Raw genomic sequence first — 20,971 nt, 5'->3', positions numbered from 1 at the left:
CATATTTGTGTTTTACACCTTTACAAACCACACCGTTGTAACCTGTGTATGTGTGTATAACAACAATTACACAATAGTTTTACTGTATGCATTTTGTGAACGGTGAAGATTTTGTTACTCGCATGTAATTTTTCTCACCTCTGCCATCTTGGCTAGTACACTCCAGTCCTCCTTGTTGTAACTGCACATGATACTGGAGATCACCACCTGACAGAGGGGTGTGTACAAGTGTCATCCATCTATTGATCCATTCCTCCATGCGACATATTTCAGACACAGTGACAAACACACGACGTGACGTGATGATAAACTTACATTATTAGGGAAGTCCTTCTTTAGCTCAGCAACTGACTGACACCAGTAGGCTGCTGTCTTCTCACTGATGAGCTCAATGTTGAGGAAGGAGCCCTGACCTGGTCCATACACAAAACCTGAGGTGGTGCCACGCACAATACGAGGAGACACGTTGGTCACCAGATCCTGCAGACACAGATTTAGAGCAATCGGATGAATTGATAGCGGTGACTGTGAAAAGCTGACAGTCCTTTCACTCAACTGTCTACTGTCTCCCAGTATACCGACATATTTGCTGAAACATTAATAAAATGGCATTCCCTGGAACTTAACATCAAACTGATTTATTTAGTCTCAATTGTCAATACTTTAGTTGAAACCATTGGTCAATGCAATAACTGGAGGACTAACTAAATCTGTTGTCAATGGACAAATGATTGACTACAAATCACTTTTCTATAATCAGTACATTATTTTGATATGTTAGGTTTTTAAGCATAAACGGCAAATATATCACTTTACTGGAAAACTGAAAATATGTGGGTTTTGGACAAAACAAGAAATGTGAATGCTAAACTGGGCATTATGACACTGGGCGTTATGACACTGTGATGGGCATTGCTTCTTTCTGATATTTTGCAGACTAAATGATAAATCACCAAAAAAAAAAGGCAGACTAATCATCAATGAAATTTAGATGTTATCCTATCTGTTAGATTTCAAGTGCTGACCTGCAAACAGGTAAGTGGCTGTAAAAGTGGGCTCCACAAGGTTCTACTTCTGGCTACATTCAGACGATGGTAGATGGGTTCATTTTATGAAGCTACTAATCTATTTCTAAAATGTAACAGTTACCTTTATATTTGTGTCCACTTCTGTGGAGTTTATAAGGTTTTGCCACTTTGACTTAATTTTTGATGAAGAAATCCTTTACTTATGCACACTAACGTGCTTGGCACTTTATATTGTTTGAGTGTGTGTGTGTATGATATGTATTACTCATGGTGTGGGGACATAAAACTGTTTATACTGTTACATTGTGGACAAGACTTGGGTTAGGGTTAGGTTTAGGCATGTAGTGGTTATGGTTTGGCTAAGTCCCCAGGAAATGAATGTAAGTCAAGGCAATGTGATGGAAACATGACTCTGTGTGTGTGTGTGTGTGTGTGTGTGTGTAGTGTACCTTATCCAGTCCAAACGTCTTGGTCAGAGCAAAGCCCCATCCTTGTTCAAAAGCTCTTCTGATCATTGCTGTGCTGGTGGTGGGGGGAGCAGATGCCAGGCCAAAGGGGTTGGGAAATTTTATTCCACAAACCTCAACGCTGATGTCCACCTGATCTATAGCACTGTAGAACAACGGCAGCTTTGGCACTGGGTCCACCATCTGTCCATGCAGGGACTACAGGGGGAGAGATGGGACAAATATTTGACTAATGTTACTCAATCTAGATGACATGTAAGTGTCTCAGCTCCTCGCTGATGAAGAAAGTTGAATTAGATCTGTATTTCAAAGATGTGGCGAATGTTTGGAGCAGAGATGAATTTACCTGAAGATATCTGTGAATATGCCATGAGGCCTGTTTGCCATCGTTCACTGACTCCACTGAAGTGTTTGCCAAACCAGCGACGTCTCCTCCTGCAAACACCCAGGGCTCACTGGTCTGCATGGTCTCTGTGTTCACCTCTGGAGTCCCCCAGCGGCTCAGCTTCACAGGAAACATGGCCTCAGTCACTGCACACAGACAAAGTATGGATCAGCTCATTCATGAAAACATCTGATCACAACATAAATATTCTGAAGTCACTGCAAAAATACAAACACACACACGCACACATGCATGTATGCAGACACACACTTTTATTAGTAAAAAGTAGGATAAAAAGTAGGAACTGTTGATCAGTTGGTGTGCTCCTAAGCTGACTGATAATTACCTTGTGGCTCACTGAGCATGGAACCAAAGGCACTGATGATGTAGTCAGCCTTTAGCCTGACAACTTGGTCCGCATCTTCCAGCCAATCACCATCCTCAGTCTGCTCAGTGCGACAGAACTGTAATCCAGCAACCCGACCGTTCTTCATGATGACCTCATGAGGAGACAGGAAGGGAAGGAACTCACACTGCTCCTCCTTAGCCAGCTCCATCTGACAGAGAGAAACACGTGCATTCAGCATCATCTATGTATCCATCTGCCTCGATATCTGTCCATCCATCCACGCCTAATCTCTACCTCCTCAGGAACAGCCCTGATGTTAGTGAACCCCTTCCTGAAGCAGACGTAGACTCTCTTGGCTCCGCAGCGAAGAGCCGAGGTGGCACAGTCAAACGCAGTGTCACCGGCCCCCAAAACGATCACTACACCTCTTAACTCGGGCAGAGCGGAGCGACACTGACACATTCCTGGACAGAGTGAGACGGAGACAGAGAGACCAGGTAGTTAGAGATTATCACTGACAAATGAAGTGAGTTTGTGTGTATGTGTGTCCCGATGAATTCCTTACATTGTGGGGACTTGCCTTCCTTATGAGGACAAAATTCAAGTCACTGTAACTGTAACTGTGTGTGTGTGTGTGTACCTTTCTTGCTGGCTGAGGCCACCATGGGCAGAAAGTCTTTGGACGTGAAGAAGCCCTGATCCATGGTTAAACCCTGGAAGATTTTAGCTCTGTTGGCCTGAGGGAGACCTGGAGTCACACATGCAAAAACACATGCATTGAAAGAAAAGAGTGTGTTTTCTAAAACTGTTCGGACAGATCTAATTGTTAGTGGAGCAGCACAGCTATTTTGCTGGAATGTGGCCCTCACCAATCCCAATGAAGACAGCCTTAAATCCTTCCTCTTTCAGGGACGTCAGAGTCATTCCATTTACACCGAGACCCTTCTCACACACCACCTGGCAATATATTTGAAAGGTTTGGTATTGTATTTCAGTACATGCTGAGTCCACTAAGATGATTAAAAACCAAACAAATCTAACAACCAACAGAAGGCTTCATAGTTAAACAGTATCTGCAATATGTACTCCATCATTTTACAGTGTGGACAGCTAAGGCACTTAAAACTGTGAGTAGGATTGGATTACCTTGACTCCCAAGTCCTTCATCAGGTCTATCTCAAACTGGACAACCTCATAGGGAAGCCGGAACTGAGGGATTTCTGAGGTGCTGCAGGGAGGCAAACACATGAGATGAATGCTGAATTTCCCTTTATTTAACGTATATTTCTGCTCCCGCCATCTTGGTTTTCTACCATGAAAAACTGCTGAAGAGGTTTTAGGAGTCATTCTCTTGTCAACATTGTTAATGAGTGTTTTTCTCTCATTTCTGGTTTGGACCATTTTAAACAGCCCTGCAGCCAGTCCTTCTCACAGAAACCTGGCCTTGATTCAGTACACCAACCAGTTTCAACATTATCCTGCTAAACGAGCCTAGATTATACAACACAAGCTAATACACTTCACAAACTTTGATTTGACATGACTTACAGCATGCTACTGATGACATGTTACCTCAGGCCTCCAGTGTACTTCTGTTTCTCAAAGATGGTGATGTTATCATATCCAAGACGGGCCAGGAAGGAAGCACAGCTGATTGACGCTGGGCCACAACCAATCAGAGCTATAGGGGTGTGGTAAGACTCTGGCATCTCACTGGCTGGTGGGAGCTCAGGATTCCTGATCTGAGTGATGCCCATCTTGCTGAACACCTGGGAAGACACACACACACACACACACACACACACACACACACACACACTTGAAATAATATACTTTTCAAGCCCTTTAATCAACTGCATTCATAACATAACACTAATATAACTCCCAACACAGTGTGGCAGATTTTAAAGTGAGCCTATGTAACTTTTTCTGAACAGCGGCCACTGTGACCACAGTAATAACACGATGATGCTTACTCTTAAAATAAAGTATACTGTATTGCTAGTACAAATAGAATAAAACAAAAAAATCTTAAGTCATTGACCACTTTCACACTGACTCAGTAATGAAATTTACACTGTATGAGCTATCTTAAGTCGGCTAGCATTAGCTAACATTAGCCACCATAAGTTAGAGGTCATACAAGACCAAGTAAGGCTGCATCAACAAAAGTACACAAACTAAATCATTATTGTAATATTAAACCTACAGCTAAGTGTTTCAAAGAGCCCAGATAAGCACAGATCTGATAAGAGTGTCATTTTTTCAGCCCTTAAACAACATTTAAGTACAAGGATACAGGCATACTCATCAGCATATAAATTAACTGACAGAGACGTGACTGTAACTCATTACGGTGTAGTCATCTGAGTAGTTGGTGGCTATAAACTTCAACAGTTCAGGTTTTCAAAGGAGCTTCTACAAATGGTTTTATTAGCCTTTATGTTTCAAACAGAAAACCTGACAGCTATGAATGTTGTACCTCTGTAGCAAACTGCTGTAACCCTCCAATATTAATGGGTCCCTCCTCAGAGGCGTATAAGTTGCAGCCCCCGACACACAGCTCTGATGTGGGGCAAACCATTCCACAGGTCAAACCCAGGGGGTTGTCAGACAGGATGGTCCGTGCTGCTCCATAGTAGTTCTGATGTACGCACACACACACACACATAGATACGCACAAACATGAATAATAGCTCATGACATTAATACTGAAACTTAAAATTTTCTGTCTATTTTACAACTCTTCATCCATTGTTTGTTCTTTAAAATCTTCTGAGACATGGATGCATGAATGTGTTTGTGTGTCTATACTTTATAGTACCTTATTAGAGATGCTTGTAATAAATGACTTTATGTCCAGGTTAGTAGGGCAACTCTTCTGGCAGGGAGCATCCGCACACTTCAGACACCTAAGCACAGATTTGACTTTTATTTTTCAGTTTAACCAAGCTGTAAGAACATCCTTTTTTCAGACTGGTCCAAGAAAGCAGCAAGCATCAGGGCACACATGAAGAGAAGTCATCAGCATCCAACAATGGACAGTAACAAAACAAGAACGTATCAGCATGCATTCCTGTCTGCCACAGTTAGGCACAGTTAAGTTTATTTATTTATTTATTTATTTATTTTTATTTTTATTTTTTTACAATTTAAAGGCCATAGATAATAGCTTTGATATGGAATGATGCATTGATAATGATTTTCAAGGTAATGAGACATCAAACTTTTTAAATCTACATTACAGCACAAAACCACAAAGCACACATGAGGGTGATGGGAATGCCGTTAGTTTTGCAGGTACTTGGCCAGAAAACCAAAGTACTGGACAAATGAAAATTTTAACTTCACGCTGGCACTAAAGGAAAAGTTAGAGGATAATCAAAGTCAGTAGGGTCGCCTCATCGTTTCACAACCATGTAGAATTCATGACAACGTATGCAGTGCTTGCCGAGATATTTCAGTATGGACCAACACCTGCAGCAGTAACACTCATTGCCTGCAGGTGGCACGTGTTAAAATAATAGCAGCCATCACTTTCTTTACCTGTAGGAGCCAACATCAATGTGTCTGCATCTGCAGTTCTAAACTGATGTGCTATTAGGCTCCTTCGTAGGTGCGGAATTGGAGTGTTAACGACCTAAGAGCTCTTCCTAATGCAGAATCTTTAGCCTGCTAAATGCCACTCAGTGAGTTGGTGAGACAGGGTGTGTGTTAGAAATCAGCTGAAAGTGGGACTTTGAAAACAGCAAAGTCAATGATTCTCACCTCATTGCTTCTCGTAGAGCTCCACGCTCGCTCAGCGTCGTGTGCTTGATATCGTCAAAGTTGTTCTCTAACTTCACACAAGACTGACAGACAGAAAGAAAGAAGATGCTATTGACCAAACCACACAACCAAAGCCAAGTATGTGTGCGTGTGTGTGTGGGTGTGTGTGTGTGTGTGTGGTCTATCTTACGTCACAGCTCCTGTCATGGTTTCTCTTCCAGTGTTTCTTCTCCTTCTTCTTGGTGGCTGTGGATATGGTCTGAGCATGAGTCTTCACCCTGGGATTCAGAGCCAGGATGTTCTGAACAAAAGGAGTTGACACACATGTGCACATCAGTACAAATGCTTGAGTCTTACACTCTGACAGACACGAAGAGAATCGCTTCATTGTTAGGCTCTCTTCAGTGCTTATGGGTTAGCTCCTCCTGACAACAGATTTCATCCTTTGGCTAACCAAAAGTTTGCAATTGTGGAAAATAAACTGAAACAATTAGTGCTGCTTTCTGTTAGTCATGAACTGTTACTGTTATCTATAGCACACACAGAGAAAATCTGAATCTGAATCTATGGAGCATTCTGGGGGAGTTTGCTTGTTTGAAAGATGATAAGATAGTGATGAGCTGCCAGGTCAATGCGCTGGGGTTATGTGACCTGTGGCGTGGACGCAGAAAAGAAGAAATTAATGATCTCCCATACTAGATTACAACAGGAAATACATCCAGTTAAGATAGCAAGATGCTGTCTGATTTCATGGATACTTTAAGACCACTGAATGGCTGCTGTTTGATTTTGTCCTGTGTGAAATGAGCTGCTTTACTCTTTAGGATTTGATTCCTGGTATGGAATAATTACAGACCGGAGCCTTTTAATGTGTGATGATATGTTGGTCTGGAGATTAGTTTCACATTAAAAAGTCACTTTTATCAACCAAACAAAACTTCTATTAGTTTAATGTGACTGACTTGTGTTCTACTGGTCCAATTTGAAACCTAATACCTAATAATGCTATCAGTAAGATAAATCTGTACATTTAAAACAGATCTCATCAACCTGCCATCATCTTCAGTTTGCTCCCAATATTAAAATTAGGTGTTTTCATATCTGATTTCCAGTAGTTTAATATCAGGTTTCTTTATACTTTCAACCCATTTTGAAATTCTCATATTGGTCCAACGCAGAGAGCAGCACATAAACTCTGAAGTCAGTGTTAATGTTGATGTTTGACTGTAGGTCCAGTCTATTTGTGCAGATTATTCAGTGGTACCGGTGTGCTCACTGACAGAACGTGACTTCACTATTCAACTCAGACCTTCTGCCTCTCTTGTCACTCCGATACATGCTATATACCAAACTAATTTCAACATATCGTTTAGAGTGGACTTTGCACCCTAACTTAAGAGAGAACTTGGACCCTACTTTTCCCATAATGCAACTCAGTGTCTCCCATTTGACCTTTCGTGTCTCATAAATGTCCATTTCTGTCAAAGCTCACACATGCTGTTTGTAGCACAGGCTTTCTGTTAAGAACTTTAAGTTTCTAATCTAAAGCCCAGGTAATCTGACGACATCATCCGGGTTATTTTTCCTTCCAGAGCCACAGAAGACTTGATACAACAGAGCAGAACTCCTCATGTTGAGTGAACTGAACTCCATGTATGAAAGTAGTAGAAAGGCCTCTAATCCCCAGAAACCTCTTTTGAACTCTTTCTTCCCCTTTGATACTTGACAATGAAACTGTGGTGTTTCTGCTTGCAATGTCAAGCTTTTTGAGTTTCTATAAATTGAGGTAGTTACTTTAAAAAAGTAATCTGACTTCCTATGGTTCCATGATTACAGCTGGGCAGCAGTAAGTGTGAATATCTGCAGAGATCTCTGCTGTTGAACTGCCATTGTTAGAGGTCAGAGGTATGACATCAGGCCACCACTGGTTAAAACATGTGCAGTTAACCTTTGGGTGGCCTCAGATTAGTGTTCTGTCTCAAGTGGTGGAAGCTAAGCCCCAAACTAAACGAAAAAAAAGGACTGTAAGTGTGTAAATGTTATTTGAATTTGCCGATTAGTTCCTTGATAGTGCCTTTGTTCTACTATGGTATTACACATCCAAACGGGTGCACAGACTGCAGGTTCAGACTCTTCACAACTGTCCTGCAACAACTAAAACCCTGTCAATGGAGCCAGCAAACATGATCACATGAGGCTTGTGATCACATAAAAAGATCACTTGTGAGACGACGTGTGCTGTTAACAGTGAAATGACATGATGGATGAAGAAGAGACCTTCAGTGATCAACAGCAAAACAAGCATCAGTATGATCAAAAAGTACTCCAGAAACTGTATCATTTTGAGTTTCTTACCTTTTAATGCATGTCACCTAACTAACATTAGTTTGATGCTATGTATTAGGATGTGAACTGTCAATTTATATTAGAAAGATGAACAGTAGCACAGATACGTGTTTTACTGTGAGTTTGAGGCACATTTACTCTCAACATATGGTTATATATCTAATGAGGACAGTAAATAGACAATCCTGCTGAGGGAAAATGTAAAAGAAGCAAAAGATAAAGCAAATTTTACCTCAATGTCTGGAAGATCTTTACTTAACATGATGCTTCTGTCTGGTTTGAGTGAACGCTTTCAAAATCTTTGTGAAGGTCTTCTGGAAACTGTCGCTGGTTTCTGGATCAGAGGTCCGGATCACTGTCCGGGACGACTCCGCTCACGAGTGGAACAACGTGAGGGCTGGTCGTCCTTATCAGGCCCACCCCTCTCACTGACAGGAGGACAACAGCTTTAAAACCGTTTTTTTTTCCCTCCCCTCATCTGTCGATAAGGTAGTCTGAGGGTCGAAGTTCTTCAGGGCTGGGTGGCAGACAGGTTTCTGAGTGCAATGCACCTGAGCTCTGGATAAATCAAACAGCGACTACAGTAAACTCTGCGGTCCAAACTCCAGATCTTGTGAGCTGGTGGAGTTCTGCGTGTATTTGTCTCGTTCGCGAACGTTTCGTTCAAAAGACCGAATCTTTTAGTTTCGGTTTAACGTACTGAACTGCATCACTTCCTCAAGTGATTCGTTCGTTTTCTCGGCGACTGCGCCGCGTCACCGACGCATGAAACTATGGCGAGCCGTTCCTGCCAGAAATACGCCACATTCAGTCACGTTTCAACTTCATTACGGCGTAAAAAACGCCGTTTTTTCAGATTTTACGCCGTTTTTTACGCCGTAATGCGCAAAAAGAACGCTGTTTTTTACGCCGTAATGAAGTTGAAACGCGACTGAATGTGGCGTATTTCTGGCAGGAACGGCTTGCCATATGAATCACTCAGTGAACGACACTCTCCTGAATCATTTTCCTCTGAGGGATACACTTTCATGGCGACCGTTGTTCCCCGTTGTTTTAGCAGATTTATTTTCCAGATAAACAAACTTAAAACGTTATGCTGGCAGTAATGAGGAGCGACAGAGGGAGATGGGGGTGTGTTCAAGTGTACCTCGGAGAAAACTTTCTTTTTTTAAAACTCTGCTAAATTTGCCACCGCAACAACAGTACAGTAGGACACAGCATGTAACAAATAGTGTATAAAACCCGCAGTTTGAGAAAACGCGTGACTGTCTGATCATTTCATTGCGACAATTTGCGAGGGAACGGTGCATATTCAGTGTGAATCCTTCACTGAATGTACTGTGGAGTATACGTTCAGTGAACGGATCACTCACTGAGCCCAATTTGCCGAGTAGACCAGTTAAATAGCATACCATAGGACAGGACACTTAAAACATCATGATTTATAATATAGTTATATATAGTTTTATATTTACAAATGTGTTTGTCAAAGCAACACAGTCACAACACTCTCGTCTCCCGGTCCTGGAAGCTGTGAACTGAACTGAAACTTGAACCGTTCAGCCGTATATCAGTTCAGGAGTCGCAGGCTCCTCCTGCCAAGCACTGAATGATTCGGTGATTCAGTGAACGAATCTTTTGAACGAATCTTTCTAGTCAACTGATTCTAGTGATTCAGTACATCTAAAAGAACTGGCGTGCCCATCACTAGTATTTTTCTACTTTCAGATACATAAGTCAGTGTTCAGTGACGTGTAAATACTTCCGTGTTTTTCTCCTCTTTGTCTTCCTCAGTGCTATTGAACGCCTACTGCCTCCCAAAGCGCCTATTTGTTGTTTTGTGCCTAACTAACAGCTTCAAGATGGTTAAGGAGTGCCGCCCTTTTGACGCCGATCTCATACCTGTGGTTTCCACAGCCAGTAGAGTTGAAGTGTAAACACCCAATCAGTAAGCAAGGACAGAGGACACCCATCACTAACTGATCTCTGTCGCACTGGTCTTTGCTGTTTGTTTGGGTTCCCCCAAAGAAAATCCAGAATATGGATTTAGGTGTAGTTGTATTATTTTTAAAATTAGTTTTATCACTCAGTTATCTAGTCAGTCTATATGACCGTGTGTTCAGATGTGTGAAGCAGGTGTTGTTGTAACATCCAATCAATTAATATTCTGTCTCCCATTGTGCTTAGTGGCTCCTGTATGTCACAGGAGTCAAGGTCGATGGGGCTTTCAAGTCTTATTCTGAGATGGGACACACACAGCCACTCAGTTCAGGAACAGGTGTTTAATAAGTGCAACAATGCATCACACAGGTTTAGAAGCTTGTCAACGAGGCATCTTGCACTTCACCCTCCTCAGAACAAACATCAGATATCTGAAGCCAGAAGTGGAAGGTGCACAGGCCAGTTAACAAACATAGTGTAATGTGTTAGTTTGTAATGTTGTGTCTCTGCAATCCAAACTTAGGACAAGCACCAGGGCCCTGGAGCAATGGCAGATGTAGAACATTTATATGGGGTTGCAATGTGGTGGCAAGAGGTTTTGGCAGGGTGGCATAAACAGGCAATGGGTTGAGGGTCGCCACATGTAGATCTATGCTGTTTTACTGAGTATGTTATTATTATGTTTAACATGAGCAGAGAGGAAAACATGCCATGAGGATTTTCTACTTCTTGCTCAAGTCAGTGATTTGGACATCTAAACTCAGCATCTCAAGTACAACCACTTCTCTAGTTTGAGTCCCACCTCACAGGGTGACTGTTCAAAGTGGCAATGCAAGGAGAAGACTCCAAGCCACTCTTTATTTCCACTGGGGTACAACAAGGATCGATGCTTGGTCCACTTTTCTTATCAATATACACCTCCCTTGGTCCAGTCTTAATGATTTCTCTTACCTGCAGAGTTGGTGATGATTCTCTGTGGGCTTTTCACTGTGACCAACCCCTTCAGATTACACACAATAACCTAATAATTCAAGACATCGTTGATATAAAAATAATGATATGATAATATATAGAAGACCTACTAAAAACTAATCATGGGCAAAAGTCAGGAACACTGCTATTAACAGGTTGCAGTCAGTCAAATTGAGAATCCCAAATTTACATTTTCTGATTCAACCAACAGACACTTTGTAGAAATGTTACAAACAAACACTTTATTTGGTGTGTGCGTATGTGTGTATTAAACATCACTGAGATAGAGCATCGAGGCAGCAGTGGCAAGTAGGGCGACAGCAGTAGCCATGGCAACACCTAAACAACACAGAGGAGAATCAGAGCAATTCAGAGGTATTCATCAATTTGACCTTCCTCAAACATATTTCTACAAGATACAATAACATATATTAATAAAGTATTAATAATGTCTAATAATGTTAACTATGTCGTGGTGGCAGAAGTTCTATGTGAATATATCAGATTTTTGCTTTACTTGGCTGTTAAAATGACATTGTGAGAATGTACATGTTACAGTGACAAGTTTCTTTACCAATGTATTTGTTCCTCTTGGGCTCCAGTACTTCAACAGTTTCCACAGTGGGCTCTGGAAACACACAATTTCATAAATCATAATAATAAAATACCTCAGTAACTCAAATGTGGTTAGTGGGAAAAATCAAGTTATGGATGGAAATCAGAGAATTCTTTTACGTCAGCTGCAAGAGCCAAGTTACAACCAATACACTGTATCAGACACAAACTATTATTCAACTGACAGTTCAACTTCATTGGTGTGAAAATCCTGCTTTATGAACTGAAATCACGAACCACACAGTAGATTTCTTTCATACCTGCCACAACATCTCTCTGCACGATTTCAGCAGGTGTTTCCTGCCTGGTATCCAAGTCTTCCTCGGCTGCATCAATGTCCAGCATCTCCTTCAACCTGTCAGTCACCTCAGACTGGCCCTCGTCGCTGAACTGGTAGTCACACACACACACTGGCCCATGTTTTACCGGACAGAAGATTCGATGAGGCAGACAGAATTGCTCTGAAAGGGAGACAGAGGTAAACAGTCGAAGGTACAGTGAGAATAGTGGCTGAACACTTGGAAGACATTTAAACAATCTTTTGAGTCAGTTGTTTTAAAGACATCATAATTAGACAACTTGACTGAAGGTGTGGTCAGACAGAAACCCGTGACCTCAGAAATTGCTAATATCAGCTAACACGAGCTAGCGTTTCTACCCTTGTTTACATAAATGTACAGCAAAACAGTACCAACGGCAAAGCTTGCTCCTTGTCAAAGTGAGAGCAAGGACAATGATAGAAGTCAATGACAGTAAGGTGTGTGATAAAAAGCTCTAGAATTTTCTAGTTATTAAATACTGCTGTTAGCCCACTAGCCATCATAATATGCCTTTAAATTTCACCCGGCAAAGTCTGACCCCACTGTGGGTGAACAGGCACTGTGGTGGGCCAGGTATCGTATCTACTTGTTGTTTTTGCCTGTGATATGCTAAAACATAGTGCACCAGAAGAACAGATAAAAAGAGTGAGAAAGTCAGTGAACTTACTCTGCAATGTCAGTGAAACAGCAATGTTTATCTAACGTTAGCTAACATTAGCTAACCATTAGCCACATAGCCATTAGCAAGAAAACATTAGCCACCATAAGCTAAAAGCGTATGACTGGTGGAGCAAAGTCTAGTTAGCTTGTGTGTGTGTGTGTGTGTGTGTGTGTGTGTGTGTGTGTGTGTGTACCTGTCTGTTGCTTTTCTCTGCTGCTGCCCTTACTCTCCTCCTCTGATATCAACAGCTCTTCCAGCAGCATTTGAACCCTTATGGCCACCGTAGAAACCAGATCCCTCTTCAGCAGCTGATGAAGATTACAGGACAAAATGATGGATTTGTCTTCATTTGTCAGTGTCTTTTATATTGAATGAAAGCGTTACCTTTTCAGCCAGCCTGGCCTTTGGTTTGTAGCTGTGTAGGTAAGCTCTCCCATGGATCGCTCCTCTGACTGACACACTGCCTCCACAATGCTGGACGACATCTGTTAACCTCTGGTCATCCTGACGCACAGGAAATAATGGCTCTCTTTTACAATCAGCATGGAAATGGTCAACTTGATTTAGTGTCTTCAATCTAGTTATTATCACTTAATTTACCAAACCTTAAAGTAGCATTCACAATGGAGTGATTTGCACTATGTATACATATGTATATAATGTAGATGTTATGACAGCTGTGTGTGTGTGTGTGTGTGTGTGTGTGTGTGTGTGTGTGTGTGTTTCTTACCGGTGTGATGAGCAGCTGAGCTGTGTGGGTCTGTCTCACGTTCCTCTTCTACAGAGAAGCATGAAACAGTAAGTTAGAATATTCAGTCGTAGTACATCATATTTACTTACATTGCTAAGTTACAGGTGACAGTGTGTCTCAGAATCACTCTAAGGCTGTGACTGTGTTCAAATTTTAGTCTGCTCTCATACAGGACTCTTGTTTTGCATGAGGAGCTGTAAGCTGTAAGTTCTAAAAAAGCAGAGCATTGTGAGGACATCAGGGCCCTGTTTCAGAAAGCAGGTTTCATGAAAACAGAAAGACAGGTAACCTAAACTCTGGATCAGCTACTGTTGTAATGAACTCTGTGAACCTTGTCTGCTCACTGGAGGGTTTTCTTCCACAGACTTTCTCTTTGACTCCTTCCCTCCGGCTGTGCATAGAGTGAATAGAGAGCTTTCTTTTTGTTTGTTTTAAGAAAGAAGGTGTTCAGTAAAGCTTGGTCTTTAGTCTTTTTCTAAAGATCGAGAAAGACTCTGCAGAATGAATGGAGTTTGGTAACTCGTTCCACCACCGGGGATCCACAGAAGAAAAGAGTCTAGCAAGAGACTTTTTGTCCTTTGGAGCTGGCAACACCAGGCGCCATTCCTGGGCAGAGCATAGTGAGCGGGAGGGAGCATAAACCTGAATGAGGGAGTTCAGGTAGGTTGCCATGGTTTTGGTGGCAGTTTTGTAAACGAGCATCAGGGATTAATACTTGATGCGGGCAGCAACTGGGAGCCAGCAGAGGGATATGAACAGCCAAGTGACATGCGCTCGTTTGGGCTGGTTAAAAACCAGGCAAGCCACTGCATTCTGTATCATCTGCAAAGGTTTTAACGAGCATGCTGGGAGCCCTGCCAGTAAGGAATTCTAATAGTCGAGGCGTGATAGCACCAGCGCTACATGCTGGTAGCTACATGCTCAGACAGATAGGGTCTGATCTGCAGTCTGATCAGGCACAAAAACACTGCAAACCAGTTTATAATGCAACAAAAGAAGAATGGGACAGCCTAATTGTAAACAATACTTTTTTATACTGCAATTACTGCCCAAGTGCCCCTGAGCAAAGGCTCGAAAATGTGCTTTTCTTAGATACCTTCCTTAGGTAAGTAAAGGGTTTTATGGATTGACTTTCTAAACTGTTTCCTCAGTGTTGGTTAGATTTATACAACCTGTCCAGTTGTGAGCTCTGTGTCCTCTGGAAGCATTCTCCCGTCAATCAGACAAACTCCACTCTGAATCTGGTGTGCCCACACTCTCAGTCCGTCCTGAAACAAAGCATGACCTGTGAACAGGTCCACTGACACTGCTGAAAACTCAGTTTGTGTGCTTGTGTGTGCGTGTGTGTGTGTGTGTGTGTGTTTGCACGCACACCCACCTTAAGGCATTTATCCATGTTTTCTGTGCCAATTCTGTTGTCTGGTAGTGGTACCAACATGTCCACATTCAAACAACATGACACCATGCTCCAGGAAGAACACACCCCTGACTGGTACTTCCAGTCTGCAGGCTTGGCCGTGCTCTGCAACATCCAATGACATTGATATAACTGACAACAACGCTGTGTTGCATGTTCAAATCTAAACATCATGTCACGTCTGAGAGCTCTTCAGTCAGTTACAATGCATGTGAGTGTCAGTCACAAGCTTGAATGCTTAGTCCCGGGTCCAAATCATGCAGATCAACACATTTGGTCCCAGTTTGATGACAAAGACAAGATATTCAAACAATCTGGACGGACCTTTGGAGTGATTCTTCAAAAGGATTCAGTTTCCTTTGTTACTGGTAGTCAACATTTTGGAGTGCTTTTTGAAGGCAGTATGCAGTGGCTTGAATTTAATGACTGCGATGGAAGCTGAGATGAAAAATGTAAACTAACCTTGGGATCTTTGACGTCAAAGGTTCTGCAGATGGTTCTGACATGTGGGGTTAAAGAATGTCCACACACAGCATCTGTTAGCTACCTGATTCAATGAGAAGTCCATGCAAAAGGATACTTTCTGGTTTTGGGGTTGACATGCACAGTGATGCAGTCTGTGACGTCATCCTCTGCAGGGTTCCACAGATACTCTGAGGAGATCAGGTTTTCCACTGCAAAGACCAGCTGCACACATACAGAGCGAACACACAAAGATCAGAAGAATCAGACACACTCCCACATACGAGGCTTAAAACTAAAGAAGACTGTGCTTTGGAGGTGCATCTCCTGTCTGCCTTAAGATCTGTGGAATCTGAAATCTGAATTTCATGTCTGCTGCCTTATTTTCACTGTGAGGGGCTTTGTGGCATTCTACTCTTGAAATACACATACAAATAAACTTAGTAAACACACAACTGTGTTCTCAGTAAGTGATACTTGATGGTTGTCTATCAGTCAGCTGATTTTTATGATTTTCTGCCCCCTAGTGGCTGAACATCCCTTAATGCAGCTTTAAGAGTGTCTACATGATGTCCAAGTACAGCGTGTTGATCAGAATCTCACCTGTCGCAGTGTGGTTAGTGTGTCCTTGGCATCAGTATCAATGATGATGAAGACTCCCAATACAGACAGGCCTCCGGGCAGCATCCTAGACACCTGAAAACAGATCAAACAGTTGCAAATGTAATCAGTAACACTCCACAACAATTTAAAAGCCTACAAAAACCCTCGACCTTTTCTAGCAACCACAGTTGTCTTGTTGCCACTTCAGCTGTTCATAGTGGGGTAGTACTGGGATAGTATTGAGTATTTGCTTACCTGTCGAGCATGCTCAGTCACCCACTCCTTGTCCAGAGAGTTTCCAGATGCTGAAGAAGACTCCTCCCTTTGGGGTGTCCGAGTTGCCATGATGACAAAATCCCTTTGGGCTGAGCTCTGAAATGTTTAGTCATTAATCAGTCAACCACTGTATGTTCACTCCACATGTGGTTCATACTCTTCCACATCATATCATGTCATATTGTGCACTCCAATACATCAGACATAACCGACAGATATGTTAACTAGTTGACACCCTGAACTGATTTTCTACGGCTTGTTGAGCAAAAGCTAAACTACAGACAGGTGTTAGAGTACAATCTTACCTGTCCAATAAGCAGGCCCGTTACTGGACCCGCTTGTTCGCATAGTTTAGACAAATAACCCTCCACAGCGTCTTCTACTATATAGCCACGACCCATACTGCCTATGGAGAGGGTGGAAAGAGATGGAGAGGAGACAGAACACACATGCAAAACAGTCACCGTTTCTCTTCAACAGTTAACTTGTATCTGCAATGACAAGTGTCGAGTGAAGACTTGACAAAGACTTCACGTTTAGGATTATCTACAAAATGCAGTTACTGACTAAATTCAAAGCCACAAGTAGTTAAAGCTCGTAAGTGGTATGGTTAAGGGCTGTCTGCCCCTCCTTAAGCTAGGAGATATTCATTTATTACATTTAGCTAACGTTAGCTCATCAAAGTTGTAATTCAAAAAAGTTCAAAAAGCTTGAATTTCAAGTATCGATCCACGTAACCTATGGGAAAATACCTGACAGAAGCCAAACAGTGGCTAAAACGTGAACTTCAAGGTAGGGAGCTTGCTATTAATTTTGACAGCTGGCAGTGGTTCGTCAGCAGAGCCAATAAACTCAATTTCCAACACTGCTCATTGCAGTGACGCATTTCCGTCGCACGTCTCTGTCGTAGTAAGTTAACCGAGGTCAATTGGTGAAGTTACACAACGAAAGACGAACAAATAACGGAACGTTGTTGATTTCTCTTCAAGATAAAACGTGTAACCGCCACAATCAATGGTTCGTCACACATCGTACTTAAGTTGCACTTGACTTATGTATGTACTATGATGATGACGATTACATTTTAAAGCACAGTTAACGTCTTAAGGCAAATTAAATTGTTGGACTGATAATTAAATAATTGTAGCTGTGACATTACATATCAATGAAAGAAGCAATGTTTACACTTATATCTGTGGAGCAACTACACTGGTACGGTTGATGTGTTTGTGTCAAGGCTTCCTGGCTGAAAGCTGTCAAATAAAATAGTTTACAATACATTGTGTTTTACAACAAAAACAGCAATTCTGAGTTCAGTCTCTGCAAATCCATTCATGGACTGTTGGTTTTTCACTTCGCTGTCTGGTGTAACGTGATTGTCAATTATTGTTTTATTTTGAAAGTCTTAACTGAATATCCCGTCTTTGTATGAGTGTAACTTGACACTTTCTCGGGAAGTTGTCAGGGGGGCTGAGGACGGCAAGAGTACAAAATTATTTTACTGGAGTTCGGGGTCCATTTACTGTTATTTTTCGGGGGGATAGGTGGAGATGGCGGCCGTCCTGCTGCAGGTTCTGGAGCGGACGGAGTTAAACAAACTCCCGAAAGGCGCCCAAAACAAGCTCGAGAAGTTTGTAACGGAGCTGCAGAATGCTAACGAGGCGCTCAAGACGCAGCATGAGCGCTTCAAAGCCGACAGTGGTAGGTAGCTACAACCATGTAGAAATTAGTACCTGGTGAGCATGTAAGATATAATGGAAACGTCACGACAAACTCCAGTACTCTGTGAAGCTTTCGTCGGGGAAATTCGGTCAAAGATCAATGTTGTGTGCGCGTGTGGCAGTGCTTACAACTGACCGCTAAAGGTAGCTGCGGTGTCACGTTCAGGCTAACTTTGGCGGAAGAGAGTTATCGTTATGCTAACAGTTCTTAAAGCCTGACTGCTTAATTCAGGATTTATGAACGGTGTGATGTGTTGAATTAATGCCGAATTGAAGAACAATTCCTAAACGTTTGGGAAAGGTCTGCTATGTGTGTCGTTATGTATTTGTTATTAAACGAGAAAACATAACATTATAAATGTACGTGAAAATTGGTGTGGCGTTTTGTCATTGCTTACAAGCCCTTCAGTCGAATTCAGCATTGTGACTTCTGGATTAATTCTTAAATTAAGAAGACATGGTTTCCCAGTAATCTATCCTACACTGACTGTAGAAATTACAACATGATGGTTATTAATGTTAAAAACTTAGTTACCTGTATGTGAGATCTGCACATGTATTAAATATTTATCAGTAACACTCATTAAATCATTGTGTACATGTCCTGTTGCATACTACGATGCCAGTTTACAAAGCTGGGTAACTGCTGCCGATTAAAATCTGTTGCCCTCTCAAACTGTAGTCTTTCAACAGACAGTAGTGAAAGATTCCAGCTTTAGTTTTTTACAATTCATTCCTCGAATGTCACAGAATCTAAAACTTGCAACTAAAATAGGCAAAAATTCAAGTAAAGCTTAAAACTGCATTTGTCTGTGTGTTGTAAGTTAGATATGATGGTGTATGGTGTGTGTGCTCACATTGAATGTTCTCTGCCCCTACAGAACAGCAGTACTTTGACATTGAAAAAAGACTGGCGGAGAGTCAGGAACAGATCCTGTCTGCCACCAGAGACCTGCAGGCGCTCAAGGAGGAGAATAAAAAACTTAGTGAGTTTTTACACACTACTACTGCACTATTAACACACTTCTTATCTTCAGTTATTGAGGAATCAGTGCTTCATGTACACAGTTGCCACTCACGAGACTCAACTTCCTGAATTAGTCAAAGTGTAATAGTTGCTTACATGATCTGTTCTTCTATCCATTGTACTTTTGGCTGGGAATGACCACAAGGCAACAATGAGCATGCACAGGTCTCTGAAAATGTAGAAGTGTTGTTAATTCAATGCAGTCCATGTCTTTGATACAGTCTTTTACCATGCAGCGGCAGGTGTCCTCTTGCTGCATGCTGTCTAAATGAACACAGAACAAGGTTTATAGTTTTATTCTGTTTTTCTTGATACAGCTTAACAGCTACAGCCTCCAGGTGTTAACTGATGGTAGAGTTGGAAAATGATAGTGATGTTATATGTTTTCAAACGACAAAGTCCATTTAGCTTAAGGTATGACCAGAATACTACAGTATCAGTTGTACCCAATTTGGAGGACAAGAGCATCACATTGTGTACAATCCTGGAATTACTTGGAATCAAGTGAGGAGCTGCCTTTCAACATTGTGTATTTGCAGTTTGATTATATAGGTAGTGTGGTGCCCTGGAGCAAGTATTTGTATTTGAGATTATTTTGAATCTAGTTTCCCCTTTACTGTTCAGGTAGGCCCTACGATCACCAGTTCAGATAATTAACAAAATAATCCATTTAATTATGTACTACTGTAGTCACGTGTTTTAATCTCATTTCATTTCAGATCCAATGTGCTGTAACCTTTAGCTGTCACCACACAGTGCAGAGATAGTTCTGTAAACCCTGGTTTTAAACATCTCTAAATCTCTACAACTTGATTTGAACGAACTTGAACTAGTGCAGCCTCCTCTTTTCCCTCTGAGCCACAGTGTGAGCAGTTTCTTAATGCTTCCCTCTGTGCAGATGAGGAGCTGAGCGCTCTGAAGGGAATAGAGGGAGAGACCTCTGAAGACAAGCCACCACAACAGGTAAACATACCCATGCGCCTCATGAGGATGGAGTGTTAATGGTGCTCCGTTTCATTTGGGTTCCACTGGTTCTTATGAAATGCTTCATCCAAGAAGTATATGTTTGTTATTTTCCTGTTGATAAACTGACCAAGAACACCTGGATCATTCCACAAGTAAACAGGTTGATGAGCTATAAATGTTTAAATTCAAATTAGTGAATATAAATATAAATAAATGACTGCTACCATTTTAAGCCACTGAAGTCTATATGAGCCTTCATTTAAAGTTATTCAATCAACCAAACATCTATAATTTTCTACAAATGCTATGTATTTGTGTATGTGTGGCTACAGCAAACCAAGGCCAAGTATGAGATCGAGGCAGAGAAAAGAGAGCTGGCGAGGCTGCTGGAGAAGAGAACGCAGGAGGTGGAAAACCTTACTGGTAAGATTGAAGGCTTACTCACACACACAGAAACAGTCCGAGGACACAAATCTGGATACATTAATTTCGCTATTGCATGTTGAGTTTCTATAAACGTGTCATTTTTTCAGCATTTGTTGTAGTGGGAACAGCTTAGTCCTCTGTTTTTCATGTCAAGTAAATTTTATTTAAATGGCCCAATACCACAAATTTGTAGTGAATTTTGTGTGTGTGTGTGTGTGCATCTGTGTCTGGTTGCAGAGGATGTCAAGCGTCTGAATGAGAAGCTGACGGAGACCAGCAAAGTCAAGATGGAGCTGCAGTTAAAGCTGGATGATATACAGTCATCTGAGGCTTCTGTACAGGTACACATCAGATTTCATGGAAACCATCAGTGTTTAAGCTCATGTGAAATTGCATTAAGCTGCAGTTGGTCCAACATTCACCCGAGGCTGGCACAAAGAAAACTGATTTATAAGAGAAATACAAAAATA

The 20,971-nt window shown here is 41.7% G+C and overlaps 3 protein-coding genes across 5 annotated transcripts in view; 1 reads left to right on the top strand and 2 right to left on the bottom strand.

Moving 5' to 3' along the window:
- dpydb (dihydropyrimidine dehydrogenase b) overlaps window positions 1-9,090 on the bottom strand; it is a 13,531-nt gene extending 4,441 nt beyond the window's left edge. Inside the window, exons 1-15 of the mRNA XM_076745938.1 lie at window positions 8,576-9,090; window positions 6,188-6,298; window positions 5,998-6,080; window positions 5,054-5,141; window positions 4,712-4,873; window positions 3,802-3,998; window positions 3,376-3,457; window positions 3,099-3,186; window positions 2,870-2,977; window positions 2,524-2,693; window positions 2,227-2,437; window positions 1,842-2,026; window positions 1,478-1,693; window positions 316-480; window positions 139-207 (exon numbers count right to left, since the gene is read on the bottom strand). Of these exons, the coding sequence (XP_076602053.1) occupies window positions 139-207; window positions 316-480; window positions 1,478-1,693; window positions 1,842-2,026; window positions 2,227-2,437; window positions 2,524-2,693; window positions 2,870-2,977; window positions 3,099-3,186; window positions 3,376-3,457; window positions 3,802-3,998; window positions 4,712-4,873; window positions 5,054-5,141; window positions 5,998-6,080; window positions 6,188-6,298; window positions 8,576-8,605 (1,965 nt within the window). The 5' untranslated portion in view covers window positions 8,606-9,090. The remainder of the gene's footprint in view (window positions 1-138; window positions 208-315; window positions 481-1,477; window positions 1,694-1,841; window positions 2,027-2,226; window positions 2,438-2,523; window positions 2,694-2,869; window positions 2,978-3,098; window positions 3,187-3,375; window positions 3,458-3,801; window positions 3,999-4,711; window positions 4,874-5,053; window positions 5,142-5,997; window positions 6,081-6,187; window positions 6,299-8,575) is intronic.
- A 1,517-nt stretch (window positions 9,091-10,607) lies between these two features.
- Window positions 10,608-17,228, bottom strand: odr4 (odr-4 GPCR localization factor homolog). The gene is made up of 14 exons (XM_076745214.1): window positions 17,114-17,228; window positions 16,667-16,767; window positions 16,341-16,457; window positions 16,086-16,178; window positions 15,601-15,707; window positions 15,483-15,519; window positions 14,982-15,125; window positions 14,776-14,871; window positions 13,583-13,630; window positions 13,237-13,356; window positions 13,046-13,160; window positions 12,132-12,332; window positions 11,831-11,884; window positions 10,608-11,595 (listed from the first exon to the last, which is right to left on the bottom strand). Exons 2-14 carry the CDS (start codon window positions 16,760-16,762, stop codon window positions 11,525-11,527), a joined length of 1,299 nt encoding a protein of 432 aa, XP_076601329.1. The 5' UTR covers window positions 16,763-16,767; window positions 17,114-17,228; the 3' UTR covers window positions 10,608-11,524.
- A 574-nt stretch (window positions 17,229-17,802) lies between these two features.
- LOC143329123 (nucleoprotein TPR-like) overlaps window positions 17,803-20,971 on the top strand; it is a 32,653-nt gene continuing 29,484 nt past the window's right edge. For all 3 annotated transcript variants that reach the window (XM_076744865.1, XM_076744866.1, XM_076744864.1), the window contains exons 1-5: window positions 17,803-18,062; window positions 18,964-19,068; window positions 20,008-20,072; window positions 20,408-20,498; window positions 20,739-20,842. In XM_076744865.1, coding sequence (XP_076600980.1) covers window positions 17,912-18,062; window positions 18,964-19,068; window positions 20,008-20,072; window positions 20,408-20,498; window positions 20,739-20,842 — 516 coding nt within the window. In that variant the 5' untranslated portion in view covers window positions 17,803-17,911. The remainder of the gene's footprint in view (window positions 18,063-18,963; window positions 19,069-20,007; window positions 20,073-20,407; window positions 20,499-20,738; window positions 20,843-20,971) is intronic.

Source organism: Chaetodon auriga, chromosome 12, assembly GCF_051107435.1.
Source record: "Chaetodon auriga isolate fChaAug3 chromosome 12, fChaAug3.hap1, whole genome shotgun sequence".
Taxonomy (NCBI): Eukaryota; Metazoa; Chordata; class Actinopteri; order Chaetodontiformes; family Chaetodontidae; genus Chaetodon; species Chaetodon auriga.
The sequence above is the reverse complement of the archived record's forward strand: the minus strand, read 5'-3'. Positions and strand labels throughout refer to the sequence as shown.